We start from the raw sequence: 25,053 nt of genomic DNA, 5'->3' as shown, positions 1-25,053 counted from the left end.
CAATGGATCTAAATCCACTGGGCTGGTTGCCTCCTTATAGCCAAATCTAGCCCACTTGACCAGCCCGACTGGGGTCAGGGACTCTGGACCAGAAAGCAGCATGAATGGAAGTGGAGTAAGGAGAAGAGGTCGCAGAGGAGAGGGGACCGGGTCATGCATTCCCCTGTAGGCCACAAGGCAGGACTCTGGCTTTCATGCAGAGAGAAAGCAGGAATCACTGTCCGGTTTTGAGCAGAGGAATGGCATTATTGATTCATGTTGTCAAAGGATCACATGAAAATACATTAATTCTAAAGATGTTGCCTTAAACATAGTATGTGTGCATGTGTGTGGATGCACGCTGAGTTGCTTCAGGCACGTCCGATTCTGTGTGACCCTAAGTGACCCCGTGGACTGGAGCCTGCCAGGCTTCTCTGTCCATGGGGATTCTCCAGGCAAGAATACAACCCATAGAAGGGCGTGGGTTGCCATGCCCTCCTCCAGGAGATCTTCCCCACCTAGGGATTGAACTCATGTCTCTTACCTCCCCTGCACTGGCACCACCGGTATGCGTGCCTATCTATATATAAAATGTTAAGTTACCCTTTCAGTTATTAGTACAAGTGGCTGACACTTCTTTCACGGTTAACTTTCTCTGCGACTGCCCTCTTGGCCCCTCCACACTTTAATCGCTGGGGGGTGGGGGTGGGGGGCCTCTTCCCACTTCGTAGGTGTTCATCTCCCTCCACGAGTCCTCTCTTGGACTCCACAAGGGGGCACAGCAAAACGTTCTTCCCGGGAGGCGGTGAGCTCCGAGACTCCAGGACTGCCCCACACCTTCGGCCCGGGAAGGCGCTCGGCTGGGGGCGCCGCCAAGGTGGCCTCGGCTTCTTGGAGCGTTGCTGCCTGCGTTTCATGTCTGCTGAGCCGGGATTGCGGGACTGCCTCAGCCTCCAAGCCGCAGGCACCTTGTCTTAAGTCGCTGGCAGCCTCGGGCACCCTACGCTCCTCCCCAACTTACTCTCTGTCCCTCCTACCTGCACTTGTCGGTCGTCTGGATCCCCGGGAGGCCCGGGGCACCTTCTCCTCCCCAGACCTCCAGTCACCCCTCCCCTTTACGGTCCTCACCTCCCTCCCCCCGCTTTCAGCCCCCGCCCCCCCCTACGCCCAGGCTCAACCCCACCCCGCGGCCCGCCCCTCTCCGCCCCTTGGGTCCAGCCCTCCTTCCACCCACTCCGCCGCCCGCCTCTCCCCGCTGCCTTCCCGCCCCCTCCCCTCCCCGACTGGCTGGGTCGGCCCGGACTCGGCCCCTCGCCCGCCCCGCTCCAGCTCTCGGCGCCTTCGACCGCGGCTCCGCTCTGCGCCTTCGGAGCGGGTTGCCCGGGTCTCCGGCAGTGGGCTGTTTTTGCGCGCGCTAGGCCGGCGACGCGGCAGGTTCCGGACGTCCATCTGTCCGTCGGTCCGAAGAGACTGTTCAGACCCGCAATCTCGGGATGGGGCGGGCTGTGCTGCTGTTCCTGCCGTGGCTCTTCCTCTCCGCGCTCTGGACACGAGGTGAGTGCAAGGGGCCGGGGGTTCGGGGCCGGGGGTTCGCGCCCGGGAGCTCCGGGGAGGGAGCGCGCCGATCGGGGCGCACCCGGCTGCTGGCGAGTTTGCAGATCCCTCCCCGCGCCCCAGAGGTGCCAGGTGCCGAGGGGCAGGGCTCCCGCGTACCCACCGTCCTGGCATCCTGGCTGGGTAGTGGGTGCGCGTCCCCGCGGAGCCGGGAGGGGTGGGCGCCGGGGGCCCACAGTGACCGCGGAGAGGGAAACAGAGCTCGGCCGGTTGCGCTGCAAGTCCTAAAGTTTTCGGCGGAGGGAAATGCGCCAAAAACTTCTCACTGGAAGTGGCTGTGTGGCTGGACCCCAGTTGCTGGCGGGAGTTCTAGGAGCCGCACGCAGACCCCATCTCCACTCTGGGCGACTGGAGACCCGCAGGCTGCGAGAGTTGAGGTCGCAGTCCCGGTGCAGCGATGCACCAAGGCCAAAGCGCGACCGGGAGGGACTAGTCGGCTGCCCCCCACCCCGGGCCTTCAGGGACTGCTTTAGCAGCGACGCCCTGTGAGTGGGTGGGGGGCCAGAAAAAGAGCACGCGCTCTTTTCACCCCTGTTATTGCCGAACGGGATCTAACGCGCTTGGTCAGCGTCTAGGCGTATTACCTCTGCGCTGCTGCTGCTAAGTCGCTTCAGTCGTGTCCTACTCTGTGCGACCCCGTGGCCTGCAGCCTACCAGGCTCCTCCGTCCATGGGATTTTCCAGGCAAGAGTACTGGAGTGGGGTGCCCTTGCCTTCTCCGTCTGCACTGCTAGGCATTCCAATATAAGATACTGGATTGGTAAGTAGAGGCACAGAAAGGCAGGTTTCATGGTTCCATTCTGTATCCGCAGCTTGTTTGGAGGGTCAGTGATTAACGAATGGGCTAGAAGTTTAACCTCTGAAGTACTTCTTAAGGAAGCTGGAAGAAACTTAACCAGGCTTTATGCTGAATAAACACACATCAAGCATTTTTCCTTAGCTTAAAGGTTTAGCTTTTATGTAAACCTATTGTGGTCAAAGGTGTTTTTGAAGAGTACCTGGAAACTTCAATTATACTTAAGCAGTTAACTTCAGAATTTTTCCTGTGAGAATTTCACTGGAAAGCTCAGTTGCTCAAATCAGAAATTCTTAAGCAGCTGCACCCTCTTGTTACACGTTAAATTACACATACAATTTATAATTTGAGGCAATGTAGCAATTTGAAGCAAACATCCAGAGAGTAAACCAAGCAAAGAATGAAAACAATTCTATTCTTTACCCCAACCACCCACCCCCCACCAAACCCTCAGAAATTCCTCAGCATTTCTGCTAGATCGGTTTTTCATAATCTGTTATATTTTGCTACCAGGGAAGGCTGGCCATAAATAGTCTTGGATGTAGTAAATGTGGTGAAAATTATGGGAAAAGTAACAGAAGCAGTAGTTTTGGGGAAGATGTTTTTTTAATGGAGTTTTTCTTTTTCTCCTTTTTTTAAGCATTAATAATAATAAACCTTCTGTAGCTGATAATTACTTTAAGCAGATAATCATAAAAGTCTGTTAAAATCCACCCAACTGGAAGAATGAAAAGTTTCTCCAGTTTTTCTTCTCCTACCTTTTGTTTTTTATCTTGAATTGACCTGTGAGGTGTCTGACTGTTTCATTTTGTGAAAAGTTCAAAGAATGGGATTCTCACTGGCTGAATGAGAGCAGTCCTCTTGGCTCAGATGGTAAAGAATTTGCCCACAGTGTGGGAGAGCTAGGTTCGATCCCCTGGGTCAGGACGATCCCCTGGAGAAGGGAGTGGCTATCCACTCGAGTATTCTTGCCTGAAGAGTTCCATGGACAGAGGAGCATGGCGGGCTGCAGTCCGTGTGGCTGCAAAGAGTCGGACATGATGGAGTAACTAACACTTTCTCACACTCAAGGGTGCTGAAAATGGAAATTGGATTCCTTGTCTAGTTTTAAGATTTTCATATTGCATCTTGTGGCTCTAAGTGGTTTACTCACCAGACAGCAGAGCCAGGAGAGACGGGGTATGAATGTGTGCATAGACTCTACACTGTAGAGGAATGGATAATTACAGTTTACACAGCACTTTAACCCTGAAATCTGCCTTACTCCTTACCCCCACCCCATACCCACAAACACCCTTGCACAAAGATAAACACAGAGAACTGAAACTGCTGAACCAGGGGCATTTCTGGGCTCTCCAGTCCTTTCTGTTCCGTCTCTGATGGGGGTGCCAGTGAGCAACAAATCAGCAAAGGGTAGCTCTAGAGGCCCAGGGGAAGCAGGTGGATGAAAATACAGAAGTGGGTCTTGCTATGATTTATGGTGGTACCGATGAACCTATTTGCAGGGCAGCAGTGGAGACAGAGACACAGAGCAGACTTATGGCCCAGGGCTGGGGAGAGGACCGAGAGGAAGAGAGGCATGGAGAGAGGAGCACGGCAGCACACACACTGCCACATGTAAAGGAGAGCCGGTGGGAATTTGCTCTATGACTCAGGGAGCTCAAACTGGGGCTCTGTGACAACCTAGAGGCGTGGGATGGGGTGGGAGGGAGGGAGGTTCAAGAGGGAGCGGAGATGTGTATACCTGTGGCTAATTCATGTTGATGTATGGCAACAATCAAACCAATATTGTAAAGCAACTATCCTTCAATTTAAAATAAGTTTAAAAAAATGCAGACGTGGAGGCATTGCAAGGACCTAACCAGTGATGAGGCTCTGCTTGCCCCTTAATGCAGCCCTTAGAACTAATTGGGCTTTTGTTCTTTTAATCGCACTTTTTTTTTTCCATTACTTATTTGGCTTCATCAAGTCTTAGTTGCGGCATTCAGGATCTTTGTTGCATCACGCAGGATCTTTCATTGCAGCATATGGACTCTCTAGTTGGGGTCCAGGCTTAGTTGCTGGGAGGCCTGTGGGATCTTAGTTAACCGACCAGGGATCAAACCCAAGTCCCCTGCATTGCAAGGTGGATACCACTGGACCAGCAGGGAAGTCCTTAATTGGGTTTTAAAACTCTTCAGTGTTGCGGTTTCTCTCCCAAACTGAAGCTGGCACCGTATTACAATATACTGTAAACATTATCCCAGAAAGAACTTTAAGCTGTCTAGTGGCTCATGGGCTTTGTATCATCGGACTCAAATGCTTTGGGAAAGGAAGCAGGTCGCATTTCAAAAATAAGTGACTTTTCAAAAGTTATTCTGATCTGCTTCCTTAGAGTGGTGATTCTGTGTGTGTGTGTGTGTGTGTGTGTGTGTGTGTGTGTGTGTGTGTACGCTCAGTCGCTCAGCCGTGTCTGACTCTGCAACCACATGGACTGAAGCTCGTCAGGCTCCTCTGTCCACGGAATTTTCCAGGCAAGAATACTGGAGTGGGTTGCCATTTCTTTCTCCAGGGGATCTTTGACACAGGGATTGAACCTGAATTTCTTACTCTGGCAGGCGGATTCTTTACCACTGAGCTACCAGGGAAGCCAACGTGATGAACAGAACACTATTATTTTTCAAAATGATAACTATTGTTTCAATCAAAAATAACTTCCAAGTAATCCTAGGAGCAGGGTCAGTAATCCTAGGAGCAGGTTGCCAGTCAGAGTTGGTTAAAAACAGTGCCAGTGAACTGATAATACACCACCAGGGAGAGAGGCTGAGCCTTGCTTTAAACGGGTTCCCCCACCTGGAAATGAATACACGCCAACCCGCCACTTTCTGCGTAGTGGCCAGGATGAGACTTTGAGGTTGAATTGGACTGGGTGGCCTCCCTTTCGGCACCAAGGCTGGCAAGGGCTGCGGTCCCACCTCTCTTCTTGGACTCATTTTCGGTTTCAGTTCTTGCCGCTCCAGCCGCAAAGGTCTTTTTGGCTCTTTTTTTGTGGAAGTTCCCTCTGGCTAAAATCTTCCCCAAGGTGTCTACACGCTAACTCAGTTGCTCTCCTGAAGAGGCCTTCCCTCACTGCCACCTCTGCCATACTCACACACACACTCTATTAAATAACTCTACCGCTGTCTGATGGGTTCCTCTCTGTTTTCCAAGCAGGGTGCTCATTTCAGGTGCTCAGTATCTGCTGTTGTTGACTCGCTAAGTCATATCCTAGTCTTTTTTGACCCCATGGATTGTAGCACGCCAGGCTCCTCTGTCCATGGGATTTCCTGGCAAGAATACTGAAGTGGATTGCCATTTCCTTCTCTAGAGGAGCTACATGACTCAGGGATCGAACCCTTGTCTCCTGTATGGGCAGGTGGATATTTTAACTACTGAGCCACCAGGGAAGCATCTGCACAGAGAAGTATTTGCTCAGTATCTGCAAAGATCAAGGCCTCTGTGGGTCTCGCTGTGTCTTCCTCCCATTTCTTTCTCCCTTCTGGCTTTTCCAGAAACAGTTGCCGCAGCTCCCAGGCCCTTGTGCTTGGGGCTTGGTTGCTAGAAAACAGTTTTTCATTTCACTGTTATGCCAAAATGATTCCATTACTAGAAAGGTTACGGTAGATTTGTGGACTGTATTAAGGCCAGTAGAGCAAAATTAACATTTTTTTATAGTCTCGACTTAAAATTAAAAGCCAATTTTTCATGTTAAAGATACTGTTTAACAGTTCCTTGTCCAGAGCAGACTGCCTAATTCCCAGGTCACTGTGGCCCGGAGTGTCTTGACTTTGGCATGTTGTTACTAGTTTAATCTTAACCCGAAACACGGGGCTCAGAGTGGGGGTGGGGGAAATGCATCTCAGCAGGGAGTTAAGTATTATAAAACGTTTTAAAAAAGCAGGTTATTCTTAAACCTGTGTGCTTCAAGGGATTGGAATGGAAATGTTAACAGGGGCTGAGTGACCAAACGGGCTGGGCTTCCTGTCCTGCCTGGCTGGCCTCTGGGGAGCCCCGGGTGCAGTGACTAACTCTCAGGACCTCAGTTCCCTCAGGGGTCTAGTGGAAATCTTCGTTGTTTGTGGAACCATTGGGAGGATAAAGGAGGCAATGTCTTGTGGTAAAAGCTCTCAAACTATTAGCCATTGTTACCCATGCTCCCTCCCTTCTGAACTCAAATTTTGTAGTAATTGTTTTTCTTAAATAAAAGGTACTGGGGGAAAAGTTTCCCCTTTTCTTAGTGAAATGTGTCCTAAATTGAAACCTGAAATATGAGGTCAGATCTGCGGCCGCCACCCCCCCCCCCCATAGTGCTTTGGTGGAGGGCTGTGGGGGTCCATTCTGGAGCGCAGAATTCCTTATTCTGTAGGACTGTTTCCTGGTATTTCTGTGAACAGAACCCACACTTGTTACCTCAGACAAGGCAGGACCTGTCCTGACTGCTCCCCTTCCTGCCCCACCATGACCCTCACTCCTTGAATTCAGGCTTAACTTGGTCCAGGAATAGCTTCCCGTCATGTGCCTCTCAGGAAGGTATAAAAATGAAGTCCAGTTCCTGCGCGGCGTTTCCCACACCACTCTACTCTAAAGTGGGTGTGGTTTTGTTTTGGTTACTTTTTTTTTTTTTTTTGGTTGTTTGAGTGTAAACATCCAGATAATTCCTTTCCTTTTTTCCAGCTAAAACTAGGTTTGCCAAATGCAGGCTTCCGGAAGCTGTTTCTTGGGCGGTGCTCTTTGCCTGTGTCTGGGGGGGCGTGTGCAGGTGGTCTTGTAGCAGATGGGCTGGGCAAGGAGCCCCAGGTGTGCTCCTGGTTTCCAGGTGCGTCCTGCCTAGTGGCAGGTGTGAGCAAGCCCCCCAGGTACCCCAGGAAAGGCCCAGACTCCTCTGCCTCCCACACTCTGGGCATTTGCTAACCCCTGACCCAGAGGAAACTTGTTCTCTATCTTGTTCCTGATTCCACCCCTGCTGCCTCCAGCTAAAATGCTGAAAATGCCACCTGGCAGGAAGATCTTGCAGCCTGTTTTGGAGAGCAAGAATACTCAGAGTACCTACCAGCCAGCACTTTCTCTCTCCTGGGCCTTAGTTTTCTTTGAAGTGAGGCTGTTGAACTGTATAGAAGATTTTTTTTTTAATGGACCATTAAAAAATATAATTGTATTTATTTTTGACTGTGTTGGGTCTTCCTTCATTGCTGTTCGGGCTTTTCCTCTAATTGCTGTGTAGGTGCGCATGCTAAATCGCTTCAGTCCTGTCTGACTCTGTGCGCCGGATTCTCCAGGCAAGAATACTGGAGTGGGTTGGTATGCCCGCCTCCAGGGGATCCCTCCGAGCAAGGGATCAAACTCTAATCTTTTACGTCTCCTGCACTGAGAGGCGGCAAGTGCGGGCTACTCTCTAGTTTTGGTGCGTGGGCTGCTCATTGCGATGGCTTTTCTTGTTGCAGAGCATGACCTCTAGGGTGCCTGGGCTTCAGTAGTTATGGCTCCTGGGCTCTGGAGCTCAGGCGAAATAGTTCTGGTGCACGGCTTTCGTTGCCCCTCTGCACGTGGGATCCTCCCGGATCAGGGATGGAACCTGTGTCACTTGCATTGGCAGACGAATTGCTTACCGCTGAGCCACCAGGGCAGCGCGGGGTGTGGACGATTTTTAGTCTTACGTTTGTTACACCATAGTTTCTGTTTTCTGTTGAGGCCTGTTGGCCCCGAGGCACGTGGGATCTTAGTTCCCTGGCCAGGGACCAGACCCGCACCCCCTGCGTTGGAAGGCGAAGTCTTAACCCCCGGATGAGTAGGGAAGTTCCACGGAAGATTCTTAACCACAGCGAAAGCCCAGGTTTTCCCTGGGCTCATCAGGCCTGGAAGCTTGGCCCCACCAGCTGCTGGGCAGCTTGCTCTCTTGGTCGCCATTTCCAGTCTGAGCCTCTGTTAGCCAGCAGGATCCAGCGGGCGTGGCCTGGCTGCCACGTCAGGTCACCTCCTTAGGTCCCAGTGTTTTAAAGTGAAGTAAGGATGTTGTTGCTGTTGTTATTTAGTTGCTAAGTCATGTCCAGCTCTACTTGCGACCCAATGGACCATAGCCCGCCAGGGTCCTCTGTCCATGGGATTTTCTAGGCAAGAATGCTGGAGTGCATTGCTGTTTCCTTGTCCAAGGGATCTTCCCCACCCAAGAATCGAATCCGAGTCAAGGAAGAATAGTTATGTCTTACGGAGTTGGTTGAAAATTCTACACTCCATTCTAAAACATTTTATTTCATCCTTTTGTCCCCACTCCAGTATTCTTGGGCTTCCCTTGTGGCTCAGCTGGTAAAGAATCCGCCTGCAATGCAGGAGACCTGGGTTCTATCACTGGGTTGGGAAGATCCCCTGGAGAAGGGAGAGGCTACCCACTCCAGTATTCTGGCCTGGAGAATTCCACGGACTGTATAGTCCATGGGTCAAAAAGGGTCGGACACAGCTGAGCGACTTTCGCTACACTCACTTGTCCATTTCACTCACCGTTAGATCATTTTTCACTTAATGGTAAAATGGATTTTCCATGAGTCTTGAGGGAAGACTGGGTGGGGTGGGGGAAGGAGCAGGGCAGAGGGGAGAGGGAGGAAGAGAGAGAGGAGACATGTTGACCTTATGTTTGGACGGAGATCGTACATTTACACCAAAAGCTAAGCATGTTGGAGTGTCTTAGGCTTGGAGAAAAACCATTGCATTTCATAATCAAAATGCATAGGTGTTTGTGGCAGCAGATTTTATGCTTGTATTTCTCCCTGTCCTCAGACATTAATGGGGTCTTCTGGATTTTTCCCAGTCAGGCCCTTCATAGGTGTTGTCTAGCTTCTGGGGAGTCAAGCAAGGCCCGGCAATATCTGATCATCACTGGGTTAGAGCTTTGCCCCAGCTCACTCTGGGATGGGGCCCATCCTCAGGATTTAGGTCTCGGGCTGGAACTTGAGGATCAGGCAAGCACTGTCTGAAAAGCACCCTTTTCTCTATAACCTGCTTTTGGGTGCAGGGATTGGGGGTGGGGGGTGACGGCTCTAGTTGTGTCAGCATTCAGGGCCGGTGGACGTCTTAGAGTTTGCCTTAGCTCTGGTCTTTCCTCTCCTTGGACATACAAAGGAAAGCCTTGTTTATTTTGGAGAAGGGATTGTTTTGCTATTGTAAGCCACAGGGCTTTCAAAGCTGCTCATAGAAGACCGACCTCACTATCGTTTTCGAAAATGATCTTTTCTACAAGCAAGAACAGGCTGTCTTCATGGAGAATATTAGAGCATAAACTCGCTGAAAGTACTTTTCTGTCCCGGTGCTGCTTAATGAATGCGCAGTGAGGTGATGAATATTCATGGCCTCCGAAGGGTGGCCTGTTTTCCACTCGGCACAGTTCAGGGCAGGCTGCCTCCACACAGGAAGTGAAAGCACCCTTTGAGCCTCTTTTTTCTTTTTTTTAAAATTTGGGCACATGATTTGAAGATTTGTTGATGAAAACAATGTTCTTTGAAAGTTTGAGGACAAAGGAAAAAGGAAGCTCTTAGACTTTAGCAGGAAATCTACAGCATTAGGTTAAAAAAAAACCACTTTGAGAGTCTGAAGATGTAAGTCCTCAGCCCGGTTGCAATGTGCAGGGAGAGTCATGTTGCAGAAATTGCATGTCTCCGTTGATCAAATAGGGGGCAGATAGGTGATTCTGGGATCTCTTCTGGGCAGGACACAGGTTGCATCTAAGAGATGTGGGCTGGAACAGTTTCTCTCCTCGAGAGTCAAACACAGGGCCTGCATGAGATCAACCCACCCGCCCCTGCCCTCTGCCTGACTCTGGCTATAAGTGTCCTCAGGCATCAATCAGCCTAGAAACAGGGCCTGAGGCAGTGTAGAGTGTCCCTTAAAAATGAGTCGTGGGACTTCCCTGGCATTCCAATGGTTAAGACTGCTTCCACTGCAAGGGACACCAGTTTGATCCCTGGTCAGGGAACTAAAGATCCTGCATGCCTTGCGGCGTGGCCAAAAGCTAACTAGCTAAATAAAGTAATAATAAAGTCTTCATAATTCCCTGGTGCTCCAGTGGTTAGGACTCAGCACTTTCACTGCCATGGGCCTAGGTCAAAAAATAAATGAAGTCTGAAAAAAAAAAAAAAAGAGTCCTGCCTGTATGACTTCTTTCCTGTGGGCAGCTACCATTCCCGGCTGCCTTTGCTGACTGTGGCCCCATGAGCTACCCTCCTCTCCCCATCTCCCCACCCCCAGCTCTATCTGGAGCAATAAAAGAGTCTGGAAACACAGAGGTGTATTTCTGAGGATCCTGGACGTGCTCAAAATGCTTCGAGCTAGGCTTCAGCAGTACTTGAATTGAGAACTTCCAGATGTACAAGCTGGGTTTAGAAAAGGCAGAGGAACCAGAGATCAAATTGCCAACATTCGTTGGATCATAGAGAAAGCAAGGGAATTCCAGAAAAACATCAGTTTCTGTTTCATTAATTACTTGAAAGCCTTTGATTGTGTGGATCACATAAAGCTGGAATATTCTTAAAGAGGTGGGATTACCAGACCACCTTACCTGCCTGCTGAGAAACCTGTGTGCAGATCAAGAAGCAACAGTTGGAACTGGACATGGAACAGTGTACTGGTTCAAAATTGGGAAAGAAGTACGTCAAGGCTATATATTGTCACCCTGCTTCTGTAACCTGTATGCAGAGTACATCATGCAAAATGCTGGGCTGAGGGACGCACAAGCTGGAATCAAGATTTCCAGGAGAAAAATCAACCACCTCAGATATGCATATGACACCACTCTAATGGCAGAAAGCGAAGAGGAACTAAAGAGCCTCTTGATGAGGGTGAAAGAGGAGAGTGAAAAAGCTGGCTTAAAACTCAACATTCAAAAAACGAAGATCATGGCATCTGGTCCCATCACTTCCTGGCAAATGGAAGGAGAAAAAGTGGAAGCAGTGACATATTTTCTCTTCTCGGGTGACTGCAGCCATGAAATTAGGAGACTCTTGCTTCTTGGAAAGAAAACTATGACAAACCGAGACAGCGTTTTAAAAAGCAAAAACATCACTTTTGCTGACAAAGATCCATGTAATAAAAAGCTATGGTCTTTCCAGTAATCATGTGTGGATGTGAGAGTTGAACCATAAAGAAGGCTGAGCACTGAAGAATTGATGCTTTCAAATTGTTGGCCTGCAGAAGACTCTTGAGAGTCTTTGGACAGCAAGCAGATTAAACCAGTCAATCCTAAAGGAAATCAACCCTGAATAATCATTGGAAGGACTGATGCTGAAGCTGACGCTCCAGTACTCTGGCTACCTGATGCAAACAGCAGGCTCATTGGAAAAGACCCTGATTCTGGGGAAGACTGAAGGCAAAAGAAGAGGATGGCAGAGGCTGAGATGGTTGGATGGCTTCACCAGTTCAATGGATATGAACTTGGGCAAACTCCAGAAGATAGTTTGAGTAAACTCTAGGAGTTGGTGATGGACAGGGAGGCTGGCGGTGCTGCAGTCCATGGGGTCGCAAAGAGACACGACTTAAAGATGAAACAACAACAGGGTGTGGGATTGATGTTAATTCTTCTTTAAGCATTTGGTGTAATTCTCCAGTGAAATTGTTTGGGCCTGGAAATTTGTTTTGTGGGTGTTCATTAAATTATAAATTCAATTTCCTTACCTGGCGCTGTTCAAATGATCTATTTCATATTGAGTGAGTGGTGGTTCAGTTCAGTTCAGTCGCTCAGTCATGTCCAACTCTTTGTGACCCCAGGGACTACAGCACACTAGGCCTCCCTGTCCATCACGAACTCCTAGAGTTTACTCAAACTCATGACCATTGAGTCAGTGATGCCATCCAACCATCTTATCCTCTGTCGTCCCCTTCTCCTCCTGCCTTCAATCTTTCCCAGCATCAGAGTCTTTGCAACTGAGTCAGTTCTTCGCATCAGGTGGCCCAAGTATTTGGGAGTTTCAGCTTCAACATCAGTCCTTCCGATGAATATTCAGGACGGATTTTCTTTAGGATGGACTGGTTGGATCTCCTTGTAGTCCAAGGACTTGTGAGTTGTGGTAGTTTGTGTTTTTTGAGGAGCTGGTCCATTTCCTCTATGTTGTTGAATTTGTATGTAGAATTGTTCATAGTATTTAGTTATCATTATTATGATTTTTGCGGTTTTTTGCCAGGAAAGTAGGATTTATTGGTGGGCATGAGTAAGGAGGGGACAGTGCCAAGGCTGTTGTGAGTGCAGAGCCTGCCACTTGTCCAGGGGCCATGATTAGGATGTATTTAACCACACAGCTATCTGGGATGAGCTGCTTTTCTGTCACCGTGTCTTCAAACTCATCTACAGTAAACTTGGTCAGTCCCCACATCTCGGAGATGTGGATCTTTTGGCAGCCTGGGAACTTGACCTTGGCCCTGTGACGGGCCACAATCACATGCTCTTTATTCTGCAGCTTGTTGTGGGTGGACATTATGACTTGGCCAGTGTGGACTCTGGCCACTGTGCCCTGGGGCTTTCCAGAGGCACTGCGTACACTTGTCTGGAGCCTAGATTGGGGACAGCATACTAGACCTGAGTGTCCACTGGAAAGGGCTGTCTGCAGGGTCCCTCAGAGCAACCCATGCAGGCAGCAGGCTGCAGAAACTACGGAGGAGGCTGCGGTGTGCAGCTGTTGCACACTAGACTCCCACAGGGCAAGGAGCACAGTGGGCTTAGCTGGTAGCAAACACAGTATTTCATTATGCTTTTGACGTCTTCAGAGTCTGTAGTTATATTCCCTGTTTCATTCCTGATATTACTAATTTGCGTCTTTTTTTTCTTTGTCAGTCTTGCTAGAGACTTATCAATTTTATTAATTTTTTTTAACAACTAGATTTACCCTATAGCTTTTCCTTTTTCAATTTATTTCCTATATTTATTTTCTTCCTTCTTTTTGTTTTGGGTTTGGCTTGCTCTTCTTTTTCTATCTCATGAGCACAGACTACTAACTAAAATTTCCTCTCAAAACTGTGTCAACTATGTCCCACATAGGTTGATATATTGTAACTTCATTTTCACTCTCAGTGTATTTTTAAAAGTTTCCCTTGAGACTCTGCCTTTGCTCCATAGACTATTTAGCTGTTAGTGTGCAAGTATTTGGGAAATTTCTAGTTACCTTCTGTTATTAATTTATATTTATTTCCATGGTAATCTGGGAATACATACTGCACCACTTTAGTTCTTTTAAATTTGTTGAGACTGGCTTTATGGCTCACGATGTGGTTTATCTTAGTTTATCGCCCATCATCATTTGGAAAGGATGTGTGTTCTGCTGCTGTTGGGTGGAATGTTCTATAGATGTAGCCTAGACTCTTCATTGGCAGTCTTATCAAGTTCTTCCATATCCTGGTTTATTTTGTGCCCAGTTCTTTTTTCAGTTGTTGAAAGAGAGATGTTGAAGTCTTTGCTATAACTGTTGATTTCTTTACGTCTCCTTTCAGGCCTTTTGGGTTTTGCTTCACATACTTTGCAGCTCTTTGCTTTGGCTCATACTCATTTAAGACTGCGATGTCCTCTTGGTAGACGGACTTTTGTCATTACATAATATGTCTTACTGGTAATTTTCCTTGTTTTGAAATCTGCTTTATCTGATGTTAATGTAGGCATCCTGCTTTTCTTTTCGTTGTGGTTGTATGATTTTGTTTTTCTATCTTTTATATTCAACTTGCCTGTATCATTTTATTTGGAGTGAATTTTTTTATAAATGGCAGATAGTTGGGTCATGTTTCTTTAATCTACTCTGCCAATCTTTGTATTTTAATAGAAGTATTTAGGTTATTTATATTTAATGTGATTAGTGGTCTATTAGGTGTTGATGTTTTACCAGTTCAAGTGAATTATATAATTCCTACTTCCTTTTAAGTCCCTTTCATTTCAGTTCAGTCACTCATTCGTGTCCGACTCTTTGCGTCCCCATGAACTGCAGCACGCCAGGCCTCCCTCTCTATCACCAACTCTGGGAGTTCACCCAAACCCATGTCCGTTGAGTTGGTGATACCATCCAGCCATCTCATCCTTTCTCATCCCCTTCTCCTCCTGCCCTCAATCTTTCCCAGCATCAGGGTCTTTTCCAGTGAGTCAGTTCTTTGCATCAGGTGGCCAAAGTATTGGAATTTCAGCCTCAGCATCATTCCTTCCAATAAACACCCAGGACTGATCTCCTTTAGGATGGACTGGTTGGATCTCCTTGCAGTCCAAGGGACTCTCAAGAGTCTTCTCCAACACCACACTTCAAAAGCATCAATTCTTCGGTGCTCAGCTTTCTTTATAGTCCAACTCTCACATCCATACATGACCACTGGAAAACCATAGCCTTGACTAGATGGACCTTTGTTGACAAAGTAATGTCTCTGCTTTTTAATATGCTGTCTAGGTTCGTCATAACTTTCCTTCCAAGAAGTAAGTGTCTTTTAATTTCATGGCTGCAGTCACCATCTGCAGTGATTTTGGAGCCCGGAAAAATAAAGTCAGCCACTGTTTCCACTGTTGCCCCATCTATCTGCCATGAAGTGATGGGACCGGATGCCATGATCTTTTTTCTGAATGTTGAGCTTTAAGCCAACTTTTTCACTCTCCTCTTTCATTTTCATCAAGAGGCTCTTTAGTTCTTCTTCACTTTCTGCCAAAAGGGTGGTACTATCTGCATATCTGAAGTTACTGATTAAGTCCCTTTAGCTCCCCAATTAAGCATAATTATCTTAAATATTTCTTCATCGTATATAAAATCACATCAGTGTTGCAGTTTTTCTCCAAACATCAGACATAGTTTAGAAAAGGAGAAGAAATTCTATTGTATTGATCGACATTTTTGTTTTCTGTGTTTTTTTCTTCCTCCTAATGATTTAGGCTTTATTTTTTATTGTTTCCATTCCATTTGCAGAATATCCTTTGGCTGTTCTTTCAGAGTAGATCTGCTGATGACAAATCTCTTAGTATGAAAATATTTTGGTTTTCCTTTCATTCCAGAAGAATTCTGAGTTGACAGCCCTTCTCTCTTATCACTTAGGAAAATGTGCCACTTCCTTCTAGAAATTCACTGTCATTTGAATTGGTTTCCCCTGTAAGCAAGGTATCGTCTCTCTTAGTGCTTTAAAAACTCTTTTTATTTTGTCTTTAGGATTCAGAAGTTTGACTGTAATGTGTCTTGGTGTGGATATGTTTGAGCTTATCTTATTTTGGATTCGTTCAGGTGTTTTACTTTGTAGGTTTTTATCTTTTGTCATATTTGGGGAGTTATCAGCCTTTATTTCTTTAAGTGCTTTTTCAGCCTTGCCCTCTTTGTCTTTTCCTTCCAGAACTCTGATGATACAAATGTTAGATCTTTAGTAATAGTCCTACAGGTTGCAGAGACTCCGTTCATTTTTTTCTGTTGTTCAGATTGGATAATTTCCTATTGCTCTATCTTCTGGTTCACTTATTCTTTCCTCTGCCCCTTCATTCTGCTATTGAGCCCATCCACTGAGTTTTTTATTTTGATTATTGTATTTTTTAGTTCAAAAGTTCCCATTTGTTTCTCTTCTCACTCTTCTAGTTCTTTACTGAGACTTTATATGTATTTGCTAAAAGGCTTCCTATTTTATTCATGAATTTCATATTCAGTGAAGTCTTTTTTAAATATCTATTTCACTGCACCAGGCCTTGGTTGTGGCATGCAGGATCTTCAGTCTTTGTTGCGGCATGTGGGTTGTTTATTTGCGACGTGTGGGATCTTTGAGTTATGGTATGAGAACTCCTAGTTGTGGCATGTGGGATCTGGTTCCCCAACGAGGGACTGAACCAGGCACCTCACATTGGAAGTCGGAGTCTTAGCCGCTGGACCACCAGGGAAGTCCCTCATTGAAGTATTTTTGTGATTCCTTCTTTAAAAGCTTTTTTGAATAACTTTCTGTTATCTTGGTTTTTGTATTTCATTCAGTTTGAGACAGAATTTTTTTTTTTATTGAAACCTAGACATTGAGAGTATTATGTGACTGACCCTTATGTGTCTTTTGTTTTACGTAGTTTCCTCTGAACTGCCGTGGGGGTAGAATTCTAGGTTCCCCAGTGGGTAGCCTTTTCCTTCTCCAGGGGACCTTCCCAACCCAGGGATCCAACCCAGGTCTCCCACATGCAGGTGGATCCTTAACCAGCTGAGCTATGAGGAAAGCCATGAGTTCCCCACTCAACCTCCATTGACATCTAAGGGTGGGATGCCAGTCAGAGGTAGGGTGGGAGTTCTGGCTGGGGAAAGGGTAAGAGTGCCCGATTACTTTATGACAGTTCCCACCTGACTGCCACTGACCCTAGGGGAGCAGTGAAATCTCTGACTCTCCACTGGTTCTCCTCTCATACCACCCTGCTGGGGACAAGGAGAGATGCCTCATTCATGCTGTGTGGGAATAAAAGTGTAGGCATCCCATATGGGCTTTACTAACAGCAGCCAGTGAGGTGAAAATGCCACCTCTCTTCTTGGCCTTCTCTGATACCACCCAGTGGAGCATTTGTGGCACCTCTTTATGGCCTGGTCAGGGTTCAACTCTAGGTTGCCCACTTGACCTTTGCTGGCATGGGTGGGGATGGGGCCATGGCTTTTTCTGGATTGTTTGCCTGGAGAGGAGCAGTTTACTGTTTAAAAGCCTTCTGTCTTGCCCAGCTGCCCTTTCCTAGTCCTTTGATTAGAGGTAACAGGCTTTTGTTGTTGTTTTTTGTCTTTGCCTGTTAGCATTTCCAAATCTGGGATGCCCTGAACAAAAGGACACTCAGGGAATTCATCACCATGTTGTTCTTAGGTCCCCGGGGTCCCTAGTCAGACTACTGTCTCTCCACTCTTCATAGTTTTTTTAAAAGTTCCTTTCATATGTAATACCCTGTGTTTTTAGGTGTGCTTAGTGCAAGAAGGAGGGAAAGATCCATGTACTCTGCTTTCGGAGGGAATTCTTTGCCCTCTTGTCACTTGGGAAAGATATGGACAAACGGTGCTGACTAAGGTGTTCGGACCTTAGAGATGGTGACTTTTTTTTTTTTAATGATTTATTTATTTACTTAATTGTTGGCTGTGCTGGGTCTTCGCTGCTACACTCAGGCTTTCCCTGGTTGTGGTGAGAAGGGCTGCTCTTCATTGCGGTGCACAGGCTCCTCATTGAGGCGGCTTTTCCTGTCGTGGAACGCGGGCTCTCGGCTCACGGGCTTCAGCAGTCGCAGCTCATGGGCTCCATAGTTGTGGCGCATGGCCTTAGCCGCCCCATGGCTTGGGGGGGTCTTCCCAGACCAGGGATCGAACCCATGTCCCCTGCATTGGCAGGTGGATTCTTAACCACCGGACCACAGAAAAGTCTGAGATGGTCACTTTTTTAAAGGAAATGTTTCTTCCTGAAAAGAATGGCTAAAATTAATAGGATTTCAAGTATTAGGGGGCTGGAGGATGTGTGTTGTGGGTGGCAGGGCAGAGGAGTTAAACTTGGGGACAGAGCATCTCTCCTGGGTCTTGTGAAAGCCACGGCTGGCCCTTGCAGAGAGCCAGCCCCAGATACGGGGGCCAAACTTTACCACTCTGGCCAGAAAGTGTCCCCTCAGCCTGTCTGTGACACTTGGCGTGCTGCCAAAGGGGAAAGAGAAGGAAAACCACCCTTGCTTGGGTAAACATAGATTCCTGTTTCCCTGCCAGAGGCTGAATGAGCCAAGTCAGCATAATCAGTTCCGTGTGTGTGCCTGTGGCAGTCCAGGCGTGACTGGCTGTGCCTTGGAAGCAAAGCAGATCAGCCGTTCTGGGTTGTCGTGCACCTGGGCCCTGCGCTCCTCTGCTGGCTGAGAGGGGTAGGCGTTACACGTCTTCCTTCACAGACCAGGAGAGCAAGTCTCAGAAGGACACGCGCCTGGGGAAGGGAATTTCTGGTGGTCTAGTGGTTAAGACTCTGGACTTCCACTGTGAGGGATGCAGGTTCAATCTCCGATCAAAGAACTATTAATAAGGTCCCACATGCCTCTGTGGTGCAGCCAGAACAAGAAAGGACAAGTGACTGGTACACGGTCACCTGGCTTCTGAGTGGCTGAGCCAGAACTGAACTCTGATATCATAGGTCTTGTTCATCCCAGGCTCCCAAGCCACAGTGCATTTAAAATATCAGGGTTCCCAGGCAGGAGCCCCCCACCCCCAAGATGATTTGGTCCACCAGATGGATCCATTCCCTAATACCCTAGGAATTAGGTCTGACCCCAATTCCTCTAGAATCACTAGGGGAGATTTTTTAAAATCCCAATATCTAAGCTGTACTGCTGGCCAATAAATTCAACCTCTGGGTGAAACACAGGCATCAGAGTTTTAAAAGCTTCCCTGGAGATCCTGACATTCTGCTGGTTTTGAGAGCATGGTGGAGAGTTAGGAGATAATGGTGAAGATTCATAGTCTGAATCTGGAGCTCTGTTTTCTGGGTGCATTAGTGCTCAACTTTCAGAAAGGACTGGACTTCCCAGGTGGCTCACTGGGAAAGAATTGACCTACCAGTGCAGGAGACACAGTTCAGTCCTGGGTTGTGCAGATCCCCTGGAGAAGGAGATGGCAGCCCACTCCAGTATTCTTTCCTGGAGAATCCCGTGGACGGAGGAGCCTGGCAGGGGCTGCAAAGAGTGAGACACAACTGAGCAGCTGAGCACGCAAGTAACAGAAAGGACCAGGGGGTCACAGTCTGCTGGGAAAGGTGCCTTTGCAAAGCACTTCTATTGAGAAAAAGTCAAATGCTCAAATCAAAAAATGGGTGCAAGCTGAAGGGGGTGATGGAGGGCTATAAAGCCCTTCAGGCTTCTTGCAACTTTTGTGGCTGAAGTGTGTACACAGGTTCTGATCTTGGAAGGAGAGCTGTGAGCAGTCCTGAAGAGAGATCTTAGATCCCAGCCCAGGAATTAAACCTGGGTTCCTGTGGTCATGTATGGATGTGAGAGTTGGACTGTGAAGAAGGCTGAGCGCCGAAGAATCGATGCTTTTGAAGTGTGGTGTTGGAGAAGACTCTTGAGAGTCCCTTGGACTGCAAGGAGATCCAACCAGTCCATTCTGAAGGAGATCAGCCCTGGGTGTTCTTTGGAAGGAATGATGCTGAAGCTGAAACTCCAGTACTTTGGCCACCTCATGCGAAGAGTTGACTCACTGGAAAAGATTCTGATGCTGGGAGGGATTGGGGGCAGTAGGAGAAGGGGACGACCAAGGATGGGATGGCTGGATGGCATCACGGACTCGATGGACATGAGTCTGAGTGAATTCCGGGAGATGGTGATGGACAGGGAGGCCTGGCGTGCTGCGATTCATGGGGTTGCAAAGAGTCAGACACGACTGAGCGACTGAACTGAACTGAACTGAACCTGGAAAAACAAGAATTCTAGCCACTAGACCACCAGGGGCTAGAAGCAAAGTGGCCTGAGTTCTTGATCCTGTTTGAAAGCAAGAATGTTTCAAGGAGGCAAAAACTGCAAACAGACACAAAGTTTATTATTAGAGACACATTATAATATATGGGAGAGACTGAGTGTGAGGGAAACTGGGTCTTGTTCTATTAGTCTTTCCCATCAGGAAGCTTTCATAAGCCTCTTATCCTTCTCTGTCAGAGGGCTGACAGAATAAAAACCACAGTCACAGAAAACAAATCAAACTGATCACATGGACCACAGCCTTGTCTAACTCAATGAAACTAAGCCATGCTGAGTAGGGTCACTCAAGACGGACGGGTCATGGTGGAGAGTTCTGACAAAATGTCAGCTGGAGAAGGGAATGGCAAACCACTTCAGTATTCTTGCCTTGAGAATGAAAAGGCAAAAAGATAGGACACTTAAAGATGAACTCCTGAGGTCGGTAGGTGTCCAATATGCTACTGGAGATCACTGGAGAAATAACTCCAGAAAGAATGAAGGGATGGAGCCAAAGCAAAAACAACACCCAGTTGTGGATGTGACTGGTGATGGAAGCAAGGTCCGATGCTGTAAAGAGCAATATTGCATAGGAACCTAGAATGTCAGGTCCATGAATCTAGGCAAATCGAAGTGGTCAAACAGGAGATGGCAAGAGTGAACATCGAAATTCTAGGAATCAGTGAACTAAAATGAACTGGAATGGGTGAATTTAACTCAGATGACCATTATATCTACTACTTTGGGCAAGAATCCCTTAGAAGAAATGGAGTAGCCATCATAGTCAACCAGGGTCCAAAATGCAGTACTTGGGAGCAATCTCAAAAACAACAGAATGATCTCTGTTCGTTTCCAAGGCAAACCATTCAATATCACAGTAATCCAAGTCTGTGCCCTGACCAGTAACACAGAAGAAGCTGAGTTGAACAATTCTATGAAGACCTATAAGACCTTCTAGAACTAACACCCAAAAAAGATGTCCTTTTCACCATAGGGGGCTGGAATGCAAAAGTAGGAAGTCAAGAAACACCTGGAGTAACAGGCAAATTTGGCCTTGGAGTACAGAATGAAGCAGGGCAGAGGCTAACAAAGTTCTGCCAAGACAACGCACTGGTCATAGCGAACACCCTCTTCCAACAACACAAGAGAAGACTCTACACATGGACATCACCAGGTGGTCAACACCAAAATCAGATTGATTATATTCTTTGCAGCCAAAGATGGAGAAGCTCTGTACAGTGAGCAAAAACAAGACTGGGAGCTGACTGTGGCTCAGATCATGAACTCCTTATTGCCAAGTTCAGACTTAAATTGAAGAAAGTAGGGAAAACCACTAGACCATTCAGGTATCAACTAAATCAAATCCCTTACAAATATACAGTGAAAGTGACAAATAGATTCAAGAGATTAGATCTGATAGAGTGCCTGAAGAATTGGACAGAGGTTCGTGACATTGTACAGGAGGCAGTGATCAAGACCATCCCCAAGAAAAAGAAATGCAAAAGGCAAAATAGTCGTCTGAGGAGGCCTTACAAATAGCTGTGAAAAGAAGAGAAGTGAAAGGCAAAGGGTGAAAGCAAAGATATACCCATTTGAATGCAGAGTTCCAAAGACTAGCAAGGAATAAGAAATAACAAAGAATAAGAAAACCTTCCTCAGTGATCAATGCAGAGAAATAGAGGAAAACAATAGAATGGGAAAGACTAGAGGTCTCTTCTGGAAAATTAGAGATACCAAGGGAATATCTCATGCAGATGGGCACAATAAAGAACAGAAATGGTATGGACCTAACAGAAGGAGAAGATATGAAGAAGAGGTGGCAAGAATACACAGAAGAACTATACAAAAAAGATCTTTGTGACCCAGATAACCACATGGTGTGATCACTCACCTAGAGCCCAACCTCCTGGAATGCAAAATTAAGTGGGTCTTATGAAGCATCACTATGAACAAAGCTAGTGGAGGTGATGGAATTCCAGTCAAGCTATTTTAAATCCTAAAACGTGATGCTGTTTAAGTGCTACACACATTGTGTCCTCAAATTTGGAAAACTCAGCAGTGGCCACAAGACTGGAAAAGCTCAGTTTTCATTCCAGTCCCAAAGAAGGACAATGCCAAAAAATGTTCAAACTTCTGCACAATTTCACTTATCTCTGCTGCTGCTAAGTCACTTCAGTCGTGTCCGACTCTGTGCAACCCCATAGACGGCAGCCCACCAGGCTCCCCCGTCCCTGGGATTCTCCAGGCAAGAACACTGGAGTGGGTTGCTGTTTCCTTCTCCAATACACTCATCTCACACGCTAGCAAAGTAATGCTCAAAATTCTCCAAGCCAGGCTTCAACAGTAGATGAACTTTGAACTTCCAGATGTTCAAGCTGGATTTAGAAAAGGCAGAGGAATGAAAGGTAAAATTGCCAATATCCATTGGAACATAAAGCAAGAGAGTTCCAGAAAAACATCTACTTCTGCTGTGACTACACCAAAACCTTTCACTGTCTGGATCACAACAAACTATTGAAAATTCTTCAAGAGATGGGAAGACCAGACCACCTGACCTGCTTCTTGAGAAAACTGTATGCAGGTCAAGAAGCAGCAGTTGGAACCAGACATGGAACAACGGACTGGTTCCAAATTGGGAAAGGGGTACGTCAAGGCTGTATATTGTCACCCTGCTTATTTAACTTCTATGCAGAGTACATCATGAGAAACGCTGGACTGGATGAAGCACAGCTGGAGTCAACATTGCCAGGGGAAGTATCAGTAACCTCAGATACACAGATGACACCACCCTTATGGCAGAAAGTGAGGAAGAACTAAAGAGCCTCTTGATGAAAGTGAAAGAGGAGAGCGAAAAAGCTGGTTTAAAACTCAACACTAAAAAAACTAAGATCATGGCATCTGGTCCCATCACTTCAAGGCAGAGAGATGAGAAAACAAAGGAAACTGTGACAGACTTTATTTCTTGGGCTGTAAAATCACTGCAGATGGTGACTGCAGCCATGAAATTAAAAGACGCTTACTCCTTGGAAGGAAAGTTATGACCAACCTGGATAGCATATTAAAAAGCAGAGAATTATTTTGCCAGCAAAGGTCCATCTAGTCAAAACTATGATTTTTCCAGTAGTCACATATGGATGTGAGACTTGGACTATAAAGAAAGCTGAGTGCTGAAGAATTGATGCTTTCAAACTGTGGTGTTGGAGAAGACTCTTGAGAGTCCCTTGGAATGCAGGGAGATTCACCCAGTCCATTCTAAAGGAAATCAGTCCTGAATATTCATTGGAAGGACTGATGCTGAATCTGAAACTCCAATACTTTGGCCACCTGATGCGAAGAACTGACTCATTTGAAAAGACTCTGATGCTGGCAAAGATTGAGGGCCGGAGGAGAAGGGGACGACAGAGGATGAGATGGTTGGATGGCATCACCGACTCAATGGACATGGGTTTGGGTGGACTCTGGGAATTGATGATGGACAGGGAGGCTTGGTGTGCTGCGGTTCATGGGGTCCCAAAGAGTTGACGCAACTGAGTGACTGAACTGAACTGAACTGAACGGACCAGTTAGGTGTTAAGAAAGAAACAAGATAATTGGCCAAAGGTAAATGAAGACCTGGAAGGACTGTCCTGTATAAGTGATTAACATCACCTCCTTACTGTGCACCTCCTCACTCAGTTGAGTTCAGTCCAGTTGCTCAGTCATGTCCGACTCTTTGCGACCCCTTGAACCGCAGCACACCAGCCCTCCCTGTCCATCACCAACTCCCGGAGTCCACCCAAACCCATGTCCATTGAGTTGGTGATGCCATCCAACCATCTCATCCTCTCTTATCCCCTTCTCCTCCTGCCCTCAATCTTTCCCAGCATCAGATTCTTTTCAGATGAGTCAGTTCTTCACATCAGGTGGCCAAAGTATTGGAGTTTCAGCTTCCACATCAGTCCTTCCAGTGAATATTCAGGACTGATTTCCTTTAGCTTAGACTGGTTGGATCTCCTTGCAGTCCAAGGGACTCTCAAGAGTCTTCTTCAACACCACAGTTGGAGAATCAGTTCAAAAGCATCAATTCTTTGGCTCTCAGCTTTCTTTATGGTCCAACTCTCACATCCATACGTGACTACTGGAAAAACCATAGCCTTGACTAGACGGACCTTTGTTGGCAAGGTAATGTCTCTGCTTTTTAATATGCTGTCTAGGTTGGTCATAACTTTTCTTCCAAGGAGTAAGCGTCTTTTAATTTCATGGCTGCAGTCACCATGGTCTTGTAGCCCCCCAAAATGAAGTCGGTCACTGTTTCCTCTGTTTTCCATATCTATCTGCCATGAAGTGATAGGACCAGATGCCATGATCTTTTCTGAACTTTTGAGCTTTACGCCAACTTTTCCGCTTTCCTCTTTTACTTTCATCAAGAGACTCTTTAGTTCTTCTTCACTTTCTGCCATAAGGGTGGTATCATCTGTGTATCTGAGATTACTGATATTTTCCCTGGAAATCTTGACTCCAGCTTGTGCTTCATCCAGCCCAGCGTTTCTCATGACGTATTCTGCATATAAGTTGAAAATAAGCAGGGTGACAGTATACAGCCTTGACGTACTCCTTTCCCGATTTGGAACCGGTCTGTTGTTCCATGTACAGTTCTGGTCCGTGGACCCTCCCCAAAATGTGTGTGCAACTTTTTTCTAAGATGGATCCCGCGACAGAGGCCTATGAGTATATGTCCGCACTTACTATGGGGTGGGGGTCAGCTCCCTTTTCCATCCCCAAGAAGCCTTCTTGTGCTTGTGTGGGCAGGAAAGGTTTCTCACCTCTGGAGTGGACACCTTATCTCTTAGCAGAGCTCAGCTTCTCCACTAGCTTTGTCCTTGGAGTGTCTGAGTGAGAACAGAGGTTGTTTTACTCCACTTGACAAACACCAGGTGTCCAGCCCAGAGGCCCACCGTCTCCTACCTCAGTTCCACATTTTTTATTGAGCCAGTGTATTGGGGGGACCAACGGAAGTACAATCAGCCTGATAATCGTGGGTTTGGCTCCGAGGCCCAGGCCCTTGCACTCCCTCAGGTCAGGGCTCAGAGAGGGTGGGTAGCTGGCTTAGTGTGTTGGGGTCCTTGTTTGCCCCTTCGGACCCCCTCCTCACTCTGCTCTCTGCCCTAGGAGGCCAGTCTATGGGGGCGGGGGTGAAAATGAACTCCCTGGGCTGTGGCTCCAGCCAGTTTGTGCTGAAAGAGACCAAGTTGTATTTATTTAACTAAGTATAAACCACA

General features: G+C 47.0%; 1 protein-coding gene across 1 annotated transcript in view; it reads left to right on the top strand.

Moving 5' to 3' along the window:
* MERTK (MER proto-oncogene, tyrosine kinase) overlaps positions 1,244 to 25,053 on the top strand; it is a 121,347-nt gene continuing 97,537 nt past the window's right edge. The window contains exon 1 of the mRNA XM_018054803.1: positions 1,244 to 1,533. Within this exon, the coding sequence (XP_017910292.1) occupies positions 1,473 to 1,533 (61 nt within the window). The 5' untranslated portion in view covers positions 1,244 to 1,472. The remainder of the gene's footprint in view (positions 1,534 to 25,053) is intronic.

The sequence above is a fragment of the Capra hircus genome, chromosome 11 (genome assembly GCF_001704415.2).
Source record: "Capra hircus breed San Clemente chromosome 11, ASM170441v1, whole genome shotgun sequence".
NCBI lineage: Eukaryota > Metazoa > Chordata > Mammalia > Artiodactyla > Bovidae > Capra > Capra hircus.
Note: the sequence above shows the minus strand (reverse complement) of the source record. Positions and strands in the feature narration are given on the sequence as shown.